The sequence below is a fragment of the Pseudonaja textilis genome, chromosome 1, assembly GCF_049901715.1.
Source record: "Pseudonaja textilis isolate UNSWEBS1 chromosome 1, rPseTex1.2, whole genome shotgun sequence".
Taxonomy (NCBI): domain Eukaryota; kingdom Metazoa; phylum Chordata; class Lepidosauria; order Squamata; family Elapidae; genus Pseudonaja; species Pseudonaja textilis.
This window is the reverse complement of record NC_141990.1, coordinates 241,542,377-241,557,952: the sequence shown is the minus strand read 5'-3', so window position 1 is coordinate 241,557,952 and position 15,576 is coordinate 241,542,377. Positions and strand designations below refer to the sequence as shown.

At 34.9% G+C, this 15,576-nt stretch overlaps 1 protein-coding gene across 3 annotated transcripts in view; it reads left to right on the top strand.

Annotated features, from left to right (window-relative positions):
- The window catches only part of SBF2 (SET binding factor 2), a 220,791-nt gene that overhangs the window by 138,930 nt on the left and 66,285 nt on the right, over positions 1-15,576 (top strand). For all 3 annotated transcript variants that reach the window (XM_026706467.2, XM_026706466.2, XM_087921093.1), the window contains one exon: positions 8,890-8,958. In XM_026706467.2, coding sequence (XP_026562252.1) covers positions 8,890-8,958 — 69 coding nt within the window. The remainder of the gene's footprint in view (positions 1-8,889; positions 8,959-15,576) is intronic.

The following is a 15,576-nucleotide window of genomic DNA, read 5'->3' as shown; positions in this document are numbered from 1 at the left end:
GACTTTTTGCAATTTCCTGATCAGCCATAACCTGGTATTGCTTTCTAAAACAAAGTAAATTATTGGCCAAACTGTCAAATCAGTGGAAAAAAGGGCACAACTTTATGTAAACTGAATTGTTAGCATGTCTTCAGTATCTTTTTTTTTTTTTTGAGTCTTGCAGTCTGGAAGAGTGAAGAAAAATTCTCAAAGCATTTAAGTTGCATGTGATTTTGATAAATTGTAATTAGATTCGAGGTAATAGTCTTTCACATGTGCCAATTATATAAACCATAAACTGGGAAAGGATATTTTTTTCCCATTCCACTGTTTCTCAAGTTCTGATTTAATATTTTACCCCACTGTTATAAATCATTATCATGTTGAAATGACAGTACTGGACAGAATATCTTTTTTTTAATTGTAACATTTCCTAGAAATATTTGCAGTTAGCGATCAGCATTTTTTAAAGATTGTTGGGCTGCTTTCACAAGCAGAGTACACAAGGGAAAACTATTGACAATGCAATGAAATGTTTTAAGCATAATTTCTGTGGTAAGCCTTTAAGTCACTGTTAACTGTGTGGACCAGTCCCTGCAATGTTTTGGGCAGAATTTTCAGAAGTGACTTGTCATTGTCTCCTTCTTGGACTGAGAGAGAGTGACTGGCCCAAGGTCACCCAGCTAGTACTGTGTCTCAGGCGAGACTAGGACTCCCAGTCTACCAGTTTCAAGCCTGATGCTTTAGCTAGTATATTGAACTGGCAATCTTAGAAGCTCTCTAGGAAGACATCAATCAGTTAGTTGTTTAATTAGTTATTAATCTGTTTAACAAAACATTCTGTAAATTCTAAAGAGAATTCCCCTCCCTTCCCCCCACCTTTCATTTCTTTTCAACTTCTAATTTTGAGTAGAAGTATTTGAACCTTGAGCTGCAGAATTCTTTAAAGCAACAAATGGACTCATTGGATGAAACTCTTTATAAGAGTTTATTAAAAATATTGAGAAGTATTATAATCCTCACTTACTGATGATAATTGGAAGCGACAGTTTTGTTGTTAAGAGACTAGTTGTAAAACAAATGTGGCCATTACCCTGCTGACAAATTATGTCAGATGTGGTAGTCGGATGTCATTAGGTGAATCCTGCATGATCATAGTGTCCCATGGTCATATAATTGTCATTTCAGACCTCCTGCCAGCTTCCCCATTGACTTTGTTGGAAGTCAAAAATGAAGGTCCTAAATTGGAGTAGCATGTCCACCAGACATTGCAATGTAATAGGTGCAAGCTTGTTGCCATATGCCTGAATCACGACAATGTGAGTGTGGGGGTGCTATGACAGTTGCAACTATGAGGACCCATCATAAGCCCACTTATTTCACTGCCATTATAATTTCAAACAATGGCTGAACAGGTGGTTGTTCAATACCTGTATATGAAAGTAAAAGTTTCCCCTTTCCAGTGGCGTCTGACTCTAGGGTGAAGTGCTCATCTCTGTTTCTTATCTGAGGGAGCCAGCATTGCCCAAAGACACTTCTGTGATCATGAGGTCAGCATCACTGTACGCCAAGATGCACGGAACCCTGTTGTCTTCCCACCAGAGTGCTACCTATTTATTCATATTTGCATGCTTTTGAACTGTTAGGTTGGCAGGAGCTGGGACATGTAATGGGAACTCACCCCATCACATGGACCTCTGGTCTCAAAACCAGGCTGTCAGTTGACAAGCTCAGTATCTTTAACCACTGAGCCATCAAGCCACTACTTGTATATAGACTACCAATATGACTTTGTAGCAGATGTCCATTTGGTACATTTTAAAATACTCACCAGCTTTTTAATCTCTTTCTAATTTGCATCATTAATTGCTTTTTCATGGTTCTGATTGACCTTTGAATCAGTCAAGAAGCTTTCTTCCTTCTCTTTTCTCAGGCAAGGTGACATACCATGCTAAGGTGTTAATGTTCTCCAGCTGTATCGTCTGTACCAAGTAATTTGTTAAACATTAAAAATTTAACCACTATAGATAGTCCCTGCATAACAACCTTTTATTAAGTAATTTTTTGAAGCTAGGGCAAAGCTACATGAATGGTAGCTGTTCCTGATTCCCCAACTTTTGGGCATTGCAGTTACCCCTGTGGTCACCATGACCACAATTCAGATCCTTGGCAGCCTACTTGTATTAAACATAGGATGTTACAAATATCCCACCGCCAAGTCCACCCATCTTCCCCTCCATCCTTGCCTTTTTGGCCACTTGTTACACTGCTGCCTCTGCCAGCCCTACCTCCCTAAGGCTCCACCCCCCCCTGCCCCCCAGCTGATCTTCATCATCTTATTCCTCCTGCTGCTGATGAGGCATGCACGGCCAAGCCCTTTGTCAGCAGCTACTGGCTGTGCCACACTTTCTTCCCATGGCCATATGCAGCCTTGTCCAAACTGTATGCAGCCTTCTCATTCCAAATTGCATGCAGAAATCAGCAGAATATTGCAAGAAAGTACTTGCTTAATAACCTGCAATTTTCATTTAATGATAGCGATTGGGACTGCCAGGATTGCTGTCATTAAACTATGCAGTCCTTTGATGTGGCACTTAATGCCCACATTACTTATCAGCAGAAATTCCAGACCCAAGTTACTGTTGTTAACCAGGGACAACCTGTAACAGTATTACCAATCCTGTTAACAGTACACAAGTGCTTGAAAAGCAAAACAGAGAAAGTCAGCATAAAAATATCTGGAAATAGATGTTAGTCAACATTCATAGAAGTATCCTCTGAAGGAGAAGGGCAAGGAAATGTCAATCTGACTTTGTACTCCACCACACATTAAATCATCCAATCCTGTTTCAGTGTAAATCAGCACATAGTCTGAAATATGAGGAGTGCAGAATGTTGCATTGCAGTGTCAACACATTGGAAAAACAATAATGGAATTTCAAATTACACATTTAACTGTTTTGAAAAGTGCTTCTCATTTGCTAGAACTTGTTAGTACAGCTGCATAGTTGTGCTTACATATATGCATACATATATATGTACTTACATACATATGCACATAGGGAACTGACTTCAATTTAATGAACGCGCCTTTAGCAAACTTTGGCTGCAACAGACCAAATTTCAATCAAGATATCCTTCCAAAATAAAAGGAAAAGTCTATTGCATCTGAAGTAGCCCAGACAAGGCAGCTGAATTTATGTCAATTTTATGAAATTTGTGGACATTTATATCATTTGTGAATGATGTCATTATACAATTGACACAAACAATATATTTTATGACAAATCATTTGCAGTGATACAGATAGCATAATTTGTAGCATTTCTATAAATGGCATACTTTTTATTATGCTTTATGAATATTTAGGAGTAATGACACTCTTCCTTCCAGATGGTCCAATAAACTGAAGATTCATTGAATGTTGGATTATTACAGCTAATCTTATATTAACATTTTTATTTGCACTTAGTTTAATTTTTAGTCCTATCATAATCTAGGCAGAAATACTTCCCTGAGCAACAGACCTAAAATATCAACTACAAAACTCCTACTAATATGTTGTGCCTTGAATTCTTTATGTTTGGCCTATATTTATTCATTTTTCCTTGCTAATTTGTTATATGTTATAAAACTTCACTTTATTTTAATTAAAAATGCAGGATACTTCTGCAGATTCTTGCATAGACAGTGAATTGCAGATGGTGTGGTTTAAGATTTGGACAGAGTTGAAGTGAATGAAGTCCTGCTGTGAAATATAAGGCATCTTGGCATCCCAACCATTTCCTTGGGAAAAGATTACAGCCTGAGTGTGCCTGAACTTTATTGCTATGGGCCTCATGACAGTTTTCAGAAACATCCATGGCATTCTCACTAAAGAAATTCAGATGTGCTGAAATTCATTCTTATACTTCATGATTGTCTTAAGAAGGGAATAAAAAATATAACTTAATTTTTTTTTACCCTCACATTGTAATATATAGAAACAATACTGCTGTGAAATATATAAGATGACTGGTGTTAGTACAAATTTTATTCAATGACTCTGGAAATGAATGTGCAGTGTCACTGATTTCTGTTGCTTTAATACTTCAAAGCTTTCCAGGACATATGTTTTCAATTGTTAAAATTCATAATCCTTGTGAAGTAAATCAAGGTAAAAATTCTTTTCAAAAAGTAATTGATTCCAAGATTGATTAATGAAAAATTAGATCAAAGTGAAGATTTACTTTCTCCATACCCATTCTGAATTTACTGAAAGTCACGAGTGACTAGTTCCTGAAAAATCAAATTTAGCTGAAAAATAGTTGTAGTTTAAAAATTTTAAATACAGCTCTATACCTCATCACCTTATGTCTCAGACTGCATAAAAGTTAACAAATCCAGTAAAAATGTATGCAGGTTAACCTGTACTTAGTTTTTTTTTTTAAAAAAAGCCTATCTTAGATACATGTGATGGTATGGAAGGTCGACTGGGTTTATGTATAAACATTTAAATTCCATTATTCAAGCATTCCTGGAATAAAACCCTTGCACAATCCGAGATTGCTGATTATGTGATGTGATGACAAAGCAGAAGTTGCTGAGTTGATCATTCTCAAGCAATCCAGTGACATAAGACTTCATTTTTAAAATAAAGAATAGATCATCTTTATTTTAATTTTTACTCTCTAGCCAAAACCCTTGTGGCTATGCAGGGCAATGTTTCAAGAACAATATATTAACTGTCTACAGAATATCAAGAGGTCTCAGATTAATTTTATTTGATTGATGAGGTTTATCAGGTTTTAATCAGTATGATAGCTTAATCAGCTATCACACTGTAGATAAATATATATTATGTACTTCTTTATGTGTCTGAGATTTTTTATCTGTCTGTATTAACATCAAAATACTCAAAATGGCACAATTTTAGTACAATTTCTGAAAGGGTATGTTTAACAATGGGTTATGGATACTCTCACAAATATTGCCCTCATAACATCCTGGGACAATAGTGGGGACTGAAAACAGCTCTCCTTTCCCAGAGCCAACAACTGCAGAAGAAAGAGGGATCAGTGGATATATTGGTTCCTTGGAAGTCCTCTCAGGATTAAAGAGAGGACAAGGATTACCCACAAGTTTGCTCTATAAATAATCTTTCTGTGAAGACATCATAAAATAGTGGTCTCCAGTGCGTTCATTATGCCTGAACCACAGTTCAACACCATTAATTTGGACACTGGCTTTGCCTACTTCCTCTCATAAGTATTTTCGGAGACCGCTTATTATTTATTTTCTAGGTGTTAAGAACCATTCAAAAGATAAGTTTCATTACTCAAGAATTTTCTATCCTGAATGAAATAAGGTGGGTTTTTTTTTTTGTATGTATAAGGAATAAAAAGAAAAATTTTAATTGGAGGAAATTTAGCAAAAGACAGAGTAGAATGTTGATTTTGGAAAGTTAAAAGATAGATGGAATATTTTCTGTGGAGTGGTTTAAAATTTTATAAGAGAATGTATGATGATTTTGAGACTAACTATGAGAAATCCTTCCATGATAAAATTTGATTGATTGAGGGAAAAAAGATAAGCGGGAAGGTTGACTACAGGGAACCAGAGAGAACAAAGGATTACAATTAAAGGAGAAGCAACCCATTGATACAATGGATCAGTACTATTTGACTATAGAAGACTATTTGACTAAAGACTGTTTGGGGACAAAATACTCAGAAATTACTTATAAATTTGTCTGGTACTATAACAGAAGAATCACAGATTTTATTGGATCTGAGGATTATTTGAATGTAGATGTGGATTTTAAAAATAATGCTAGATTACAAAAGTGATATGGAAAAAGTTGCTATGGATCTGAAAATAGATTTTAAAATCCTATGTGATATGAAAAGAGTGGCGCTATTGATTCACAAATGAAACCAATTGATGCCTTAATAATTAAAGAAGACAAACAAATAATTCAGAAGAATGCCTTGAAAAACTTTCTTATCCTGGATTTACAAAAGGGACATGTTAAACTAATGGAGTTGTACCTGAGGGAGGCAATGAGAAAATGATTTAAAAATCAGCTTGAGAGACATTATTTCACAGGATTAAAGATCGAGAAAAGTAAGCAGAAAGAATTCAAGGTGAATTTATTTCATCAGGCTTATATATTGGGCTACTAATAGCTATTAATGAAATTTCATTTTGATCAGGACTGAATGATGAAGCTTTAAAGATCTGTGGAGAGAGTTATTTTGCTTGCTTTCTTAGAGAGTGTGGTAAATTGGAATACAAAAAGGATTTATTAAATTAAAAATTTTGGTAGCTCTTAATAGACTTTTTCTGATTAGGATTAGGGTTAGGATAAGTCTCTTTCATTTGGATTATTGATAAGGGATGAGATACGGGAAAAAGAGATCTTTTTATTGAAATATTAGAGGAGTTACAACAGAGTTGCTGGTGCCAATTACCATTGTTAAACAGACCTGTATAACCATGTTAATGAGACTGATATCTCAAGCAGCAAGTGTTTGGTGCTAGAAAGCACCAGGAGTAGATCAGAAGTCAGAATGGTATAGATTACATAACCACCTCTGAGTGTGTCCTCCTCTAACCTATTCTGCAGTCCACTGGAGTAGGGGTCTCCAACCTTGGCCACTTTAAGCCCGGTGGACTTCAACTCCCAGAATTCCCCAGCCAGCTTTTATGGGAGTTGAAGCCCACCGGGCTTAAAGTGGCCAAGGTTGGAGATCCCTGCTTTGGAGTGTTATAGGGTGCTCTTCCATTGACTGTGTTAAAGTAAGGTTTGAGTCAAAGCAATAACTGGAATGGAATTCAACTGCTAAGGTAGTAAAATATCATGATTGATTCTGTTAAAAAGTGTCTCTCTTTTTCTTTATACATTTTAATTTGTTCAAAACACAGACCAAAGGAACAGAAGTATTGTGGTGCATGACCCTGAGAATAAAAGTCAGGCCATTTATTTTCATCATTACTTTCTCGTTGCTTTTCAAAAGTATGTTTTTCTCATTGTTGACAGCAACCACATTTTTGATGGATAATTATTTTAATGGCAAGTAAAACACAATAACTCTTGCTGAGAACTGAAAGCAGGTTTGCGAAAGCAGCTTGTGCAATCTTCACTATAGAGTCAAATTCGATATGTTTTTTGAAACAGCTCTTTGTAAGCTGATGCTGTAAATAACCAAACTTGGGGCCTCCTATCGACTGATATGAGTCTCCTTAGTTTCCTCTGAAAATCATTGACTCTGATTTTGTTTTGTTTTTTAAATATACAAGTGGCTCAGGGAGCTGTGGATTTTCCCCCTTTGCTTACTAAGTTGCATAGTTGTCTATGCATATTGAATAGAGGTGCAGAATACTGGATTAGTTTCATTAGATGGAATAAACCACTTTTTTTCCTTTGGAAAATGAATATTTCAGATTACCTAGCAAGTACTAACACCAGAAGGCAGAGATTTAGTAATTAGCTTGAATGACGAAGCTTACTTACTCCAAGAACTAGAAAAGCCTTTTATTTATTTTTTATTTGTATGTTTCTTTTAAAAAATTATATGGCCGCCCAATTCACAGTCATTCTGGACAATTTATAGAAAGAAAATCCCTTTCTCTGTGGGGATGATGCTCCACAAGGAGGAAGCCATCACAGAGAAGCCCCTTCATGGTCACTAGGTGGAACTCCTTAAGAGTGGAATCCATAACATATCCTGCCTCCCTGCTCTCATGGGTCGGGTAGATGTAACTGGGAAAATACAGTCCTTCAAATTTTAAAAAGAATCCAGCAACTGCCAAGTAAAATTGCAAGCCATAGCAATGGGAGCAATAAGTTTCAGTTCCTTATCTCTTTCTCCAGCTTCTATTAGGTAACTTTGAAATCTTCTCTGTTCTCCATTTTGGACTGTGACAACAATAGTTTCCCATGTACTGTAATAGTTAATCTGCTTTCAGGCTGTTAGCTGCTGACCTTGTCTAATATAGCTCTCCCAGACACTAGTCATTTATGTTTGCAGCATTTTACCAATAAGCATTCTAATATATATTTTTATTCTATCATTTCTCATTGTCCTCGAATAGACCAAAAGGTTTATTTTCAATATATTTCATTTTCCTCATTTTAACCTTTCTCCACTTGCTTTTGGTAGCATATATTCAGGAACTGCTTATAGCCTAATAAACATGTCATGTTAAAACCAAATATGTGGGATGTGGGATACATATGCTGTGTAAATTGATTGAACAAACTAGTAGTTTGAATGGTTAATGCTCAAAATGCATGTTTAAATAACTACATTTTTCCTAGAGTGGGAAGAATAGAACCCTAGACAATATTTTTATCTTGGTGTTATTGAATATACTGTATGTCAGAACATTTCATATATTTCTAAGTCCCATTCTCTTCCTCCTGTTAAACATAAATAGGTTATAGTTATTTAGCTCAAACAAGGCGCTTCTGTTTTATATAGAAAAGGTATATCCGTTCTTCTGAGAGCCAAATTGCCAGTATTCCACCATAACTATGTGCTGGATATCACAAACTAGATCAGGTGGTGGGATTATTGGGGAAAGTAAAAGGTTATACAGTACAATTCCACCAAATTCATTTCAAGGGAATGGACACTGATATCAATTGTACTTGGACATATGTCTAATTTATTCCTACAGTTTTTCTCTAGAAGTGGTCTGTATATAAATATTTTAGTTGGAAAAAGTTTTTTATTTTTATTTTATATCAAGATTTATTTAAAAGAATATCAGGTTCTTCATTTTATTTTTAGAATGACTGAGTGTGCTTTGTTTTTGAGTTACAATTTCTAGGAATGCGGTTTCTGATTAAAATTTTAAAACATTTCGATTAAAAATGATAACCTGCTAACATTCTCTTTTTTGTTTTTTTATATGAACCCAAAGGATTGTTCATCTTCAGAAGAATATAACATTGCTGCAATATTATTGCCACTGACAACTGCTTTTTATAGGGTAAGTTGTGTTTTTCTAGGAATTAGAATATGTATATTTCATAACTGCACTGAAATTACGTGAAGGGTGAAGATTATGAGGGCATCATACCCAGAACTTTTTCAACTTATTTTTCTTATTTTTTCTAGCCAAATCTCTCAATCTCTTTCTGATACTGTTAGGTTTCCTGTCTTTCCAACATTGTGTAATTCTAAAGGGCATTATGGGACAAAAAGCAACTGAAAGGATTAGATTAAATTTCACATTAAATTTGAGATGGTAATATTAGGCAGACATTAGGGTTGTTGTACTCTTTGTTTTCTTGTGTTCTACATACGGTAGAGTGGGAAACTGTAAAGAAGGATCCTTCCTTCCTTCCTCCCTCCCTCCTCTTTCCTCCCTTGTATGATGAAGTGTTATAAAGAAAGAATTTTCCATTCTATAAGGATACTTCACTTATATTCTATCTATAATTAGCCTTGACATGTCTAATCTATTTCTGTCAAGTGTTAGCTAGGCCTCATAAATCTAAACATCAATTAAATAAAATAAAAATAAAAAAGTTATAAATACTATAGTTTCAAAATAATAAAATTAAGACAAAAATGTACATCAAGAAGCACTCTTTGTTTTGATCCAGATTATATCTATAGAGCATATTAGGCAGCTCTACAAAATTAATGCGCCATTGGCATAGCCAATCACAACAAATGACTTATCAAAAGCCAAATTTACAGTGATACTCCCCACATCCTGTTCCTTCCCTCCCCCAGGTACTCCCTCAATTTACCCTTGACATTATTCTAAGTAAGATGGTTACATTTCCAAATAAAGTCCTGGGAAGAATCATCTATAGAATATTTTTCTAAAGATTGGATTGAAATACATAGTGGATTTAAAGGCATTCTTGGAAGTAAAAGAGTTTGGTGGAGGATGCAAGAATCAGTTTGCTGTAGTGGCTAAGGTATCAGGATAGAAACTGGGAAACCATAAGTTTGAGTCCTCCCTACGCACAAATACAGGTGGATGGATGATCTTTCAGCCCTAGGAAGAAGGCAGTGGCAAACCACTTCTGAAATCTTGCCAAAAAAGTTGCAGAGACTTGTCCAGGCAGTTGCTAATAGTCAACATCAGGCAAAAGAGGTTAATTACATGCATCAAAGTATATTGGCTTCTAGTTTTCCCATTTAATTTTTTTTTTAAATTAAGAACAATAACATTTTTTTAAAATGGTGTCCAATGGCAAATATTGGGAAGACTTCCGGTTGCAGCGCTGTGACAGAGTGGGGAGAGAAGAGCAAGCTCTGCTCTCTAGTACCCAATCTGCGTGTTTGGAAGCCCCGGTGAGGAGCACGTAGACCCTGGAGGGGAAGACGAAGGTCTGAGTAAGCCCAAGGAGACGTTTGACAGCGGCGGTAGTTGACAGCTTCGAGGGAGACCTCATTTGCTCTGAGTGTGATCGGCCATCTTGATCGCAGACCGAAACCGTGGTGCTTTAGCCCAACGAGGAAGACACCAGAGCATGAACAGTGTTTTTGGCATCAATTGACGGATTGAACTTGGAGTGAAGGAGGCGGAAAGTGAAAGTCGAGAGAAATGGTAGAGTGGGACAGCAGAACTGTGAGTCTTAAATAAAGGACGGAAGTCCAAATGGAAATGGCGATCCAGTGGTGAAAGCAAGGAACTCTTAAGACAGAGATCGAAGCTGATTTAGTTGATTAAAGTTTGACTGGTGTTTTGGATTTGTACTGATAAATTTGGAGTTGATTTAGACTGATTATTTAGGAATTTTGAGTTTAATCTGACAGATCTGTGACTTGTAAAAGAAGAACAACGGTGGGGAAATAGTAAGAGACAGGACTGAACCCAAGAACGGAAGTGACATTTTGAGATTATATAGAGAGAAGAGAAGCTGATGTAATAGACTGTGACTAAACAAAACGTGAACGGACAGAGAAAGGAAAGTTATTGAACATTATTGGACTCCTTTTTACAGAATATAATTGATGAAATAACATTTTGATTAAGGTTTGATTGAATCTATTAATAATTTAAAAGTTTAAATGACATGAAACTGTGAAGACTGGTGAAATACTATTTTGATGATTATTGATTGATTGATTATTAACAACTAATGAAGTAAGTAAGGTTATATATTGAACTTTACAGTTAAAGGTAAAGAATATAGTTGATATACCATAATATAGTAATATAAAATAGCTGTATAAGAACAATTTATAGTAAGCGTATCTTATGCTATTATATCACATCCTTTCTCTTTTTTCTTTCTCATTTTGATACTATCCTTTCTGTCATCTCTTTTGCTCTCTCCCCTCTTTGTTTTTTTTTAGTTTTGGTGATTCAGTTAATTTCAGACTTTATAAAAGATTGAATCAAATTTGAATAATTTAGAATACCATAAGCTGGAGAGGTGAAAAGATATTTATATTCTAAGGAAATGTACTATATAGAATTAATAATAAAAGGAAAATTAAATAGTGAATGGTAAAGTGGGAAGACATCTACAACAAAGTTAGGAATATGACCAGTACTACAGCAACGGCCTTGAAACTGAAAAAAACGATGTCTGGTTCATCAGTGTCTATTGCATCTCCAGCAGGCCAAAAAACAATAGAAGGAAGCTGAACACGGAAAAAACAAACAACACGGCCAATATGCAGATGATGCAAGCAACATTAACAGCTATTCAAGAAACAATGCTTAAAATGTAGAAGACAATGGTAAATAACCATACAGATATGAAGATGGAAATGGGAGAAATGAAGGGTAAGATTCAAAATCTAGAGGAGAAGATGGGAATGATCCAACAGACGTTGTAGAAGAATGAACAAAGAATAAAGAATATAGAAACTAAAGCTGAACAAACAGATAAGAGACCGGAAGGGATGGATAGGAAAGTAATAGAGATGAACAGAGATTTAGAAAATTTGATTATCCATCTCGAAATAGAACGTGCAGCATTCTATTTGAGGATCCAAAATGTATTGGAATCCAAAGACGAAGATCTGGGAGCTATAATGTCCCACTTAATAGCAGAGACATTGCAAAGGGACCAACAGGAAATAGTAAAAGAATTAGATGAGGTCTACCAAATCCACATAAACTACGCCAGACGAAACAAGCTGCCTAGAGAAGTCCACATCAGGTTCACCAGAAAAAATGTAAGATATATTGTATATAGAATCACAAAGGACGAGCTGATGGTGTATAAAGAAAAAGAGATCACAACCTTGAAACAAATCCCAAGGCAGGTAAGAGAGTTGAGAAAGGACTACAGATCTCTGGCGATACTCCTGAATAAACGAAACATCTGGTTCCGATGGCTGGTCCTGGAAGGAATGCTGTGACATGGCAAGAAAGAAGAGTAAAAATTGACAGTATTGAAAAGGTGCAAGAACTTTATGATCAGTTGATAGAAACAGAGGAAGAAGCAAAGAAGAGTCAGAAAGCAAGAGTCAGGAGGACCAACAAGAAGATCAACAACAGGGAATACAGGAAATGGACCAAGAAGAGAGGCAAAGAAAAGAGAGACTACCCAAGGAGAGAAGGACTAAGAGTAAGATCCCAAAGAGAAGCAAGAACCAACAGAAGATTTAGGTAAACTCAGAATTAACAATTGAAGAAGAGATTAAATTACTCTCAATAAATATCAATGGATTAAACTCCCAGATCAAGAGGAAACAAATATTAAGTAAACTAACTAAATAAAACGTCAACATTATATGCCTGCAGGAGGTACATATCCCAAAACAACATAAAAAATATCTAGAATATCCTAAGTTGGGTGTATTATTTACAGCATTGGCAGATCAAAAGAAAAGGGGGGGGGGGTAGTAATCTATGTTTTTTAAAAAGGGATAAATGCAAAAAAAATATGCAGATGAATAAGGCAGAATTTTAATGATACAAATTAATTTACATTAAAAACAATTACTATTGGTGAGGATATATGCCCCTAATGATAACCAGAAGAAGTTTTATAAGGGACTATTTGATAAAATAATTAGTGTAGGTGAAGAAAATATTTGCTTGATAGGGGACTTTAATGCCATTGTTAAAAAATATTATATTAGTACAGAAGGGATTAGGAAGAAAAAAAAGAGAATTCTACCCCCCCCAAATTTTTGATTTAGCACAAGAGACCAATTTGGAAGACATATGGAAGAAGAGGAATCCAAACGAGAAGAAATTTATGTTTTACTCTAGTCCACAAAAGTCATGGTCCAGAATTGATATGGTATGGGGCAATTGAGAAAGATATTAGTGAAGTAGAAATAATGCTCAATATATGGGCCAATCATAGCCTGGTTAAAATTACATGGAAAGGACATAATAAAAGGAAAAGGAGATGGATATTAAATTCACAAATAACAAAAGAAAAAGAATATATTTCAAGAATTAAAAATGAGTTAGAAATATTTTTTAAGGTTAACTTTAAACAACATGCTAGTTTACAAAATTTATGGGACACTACAAAGGCCTTCGTGAGAGGCATATCAATAGTCTATATATCTAAGAAAAATAAAGAAAAATGGAAGAAACAGAATGAATTACAAGAAAGGATTAAAAAATTTGAATTTGAGCTCCAAAAAGACCCAAAAATATGGAAGCTAAGAAAGAAATACGGATGATTAGACATGAACTAAATTTGATATTGAGGAAAATGCATGTAACTTAAAAACTCTTAAACATAATTTTTTTGAATCAGCAAATAAACCAGAGAAGGTGATTGTCCCATAAATTAAAAATAGAGAAAAAGAAAAGATTAATTCAGCAACTTAAGGATGAGGAAGGGACAGTGTATTATGGGATGGAGGAAAAAAAGAGAATTGCGCAAAGGTATTTTGGCGAGTTTTATAAGCAAGAAGAAGTTGTGGAAGAATACATCAGATATTAATTGGAGGGAAACAGTCTGAGCCCAATCTCAGAAGAAAACAGAAGAATACTTAATAAAGAAATTACACTAACAGAGTTACAAAAGGCGATACAAAAACAAAAAAATAATAAAACACCAAGTCCGGATGGTCTACCAGGCAAACTATATAAAAATTTATCTGAAATATTTGAACCAATGTTACTGAAACTATATAATGAGGCATTAACGCAAGCTAGACTACCGAGGTCCTGGTCCGAGGCATATATCCTTAATTGTAAAAGATGGCACCAATCAACAACTAATTACGAACTATAGGCCAATCTCGTTGCTAAATATGGATTATAAGATATTTATGACAATATTGGCAGAAAGAATGAAACCAATTTTGAGTGAACTTATACATACAGACCAGAATGGTTTCCTGCCAAATAGACAAATCAAAAACAATATTAGGACAATACTAAATTCAATTGAATACTACAAAGCTTACCCAGAAAAACAGGCAGCCTTAATTTTCTTAGATGCGCAAAAAAGCATTCAATAATCTTAATTGGAAACTCATGTTATATCAAATTAAAAAGTTGAATTGTGGTACTAATATAGAAAAAACATTACAGAAAATATACTCAAATCAAAAAGCGAGTGTATCATTAAATGGGGATCGCACTGAAGATTTTGAAATTGCAAAAGGAGTGAGACGAGGGTGTCCATTATCGCCTCTGTTATTTATCTTGTCTTTAGAGTGTTGCTAGCTGCAACCAGACAAAATCCAGAGATTAGAAATGAGGGATATAAAGTTCAGGCATTTGCTGATGATTTGGTATTTATAGTGGAAAATCCAATGAATTCGGGACCAATATTGTTGCAACAAATAGAAAAATTTGGGGAAGTGGCAGGACTTAAAATAAATAAAACTAAAACTAAAATGATAGTCAAAAACTGTACAACAAAACAGAAAGTAGAATTAGAAACTATAATGGGACTGCAAATAGTAAAAAAGGTGAAATACCTGGGAATTTGGATATCACCCAGATGCTCATCACTAAAAGAGGACAATTATGTTAATCTGATTAAGCAAATCAGAAAAGAATTAGAATTATGGGCCAAATTGAAACTGTCTATATTAGGAAGAATAGAAACGCTGAAAATGAATACTCTACCAAAATTAATATATCTATTCCAAATGATCCCAATTAAATTAGGGAAATCTTTCTTTATAGAACTAAATAAAATAACATCCAAGTTTGTCTGGTTGGGCAAGCGGCCACGTATCAAAATGAAATTATTACAAGATGATAGGAGCAGATGCGGTCTTGGACTACCAGAATGGGAGCTGTATTACCAGGCAGCGGTGTTGAGTTGGATTAAGGATTGGGTTAAATTAAGAAACAAGAGAATCTTAACATTAGAAGGACATGACCTCCTGATAGGTTGGCATGCATTTTTGTGGGATAACAAAAGTAATCTACATACTTATTTCAATCAACACTCAATAAGAGATTCATTGATTACAACTTGGAAAAAAATCAAAGGCAAATACTATATGGAAATGTTACGATGGCTGTCAACCATGGAAGCCATAATCCATCCAAATAGATTAGACCTGTGGAAAATGGTAAGCTATGAAGAATTATTAGATAGTCAAGGGAAATTAAAATCAAACCAAGAACTGAAGGAAAATGGAATCATAATCGACTGGTGGCCATATTTGCAAATTCAAAATAAATATAAAAAAAATTAAA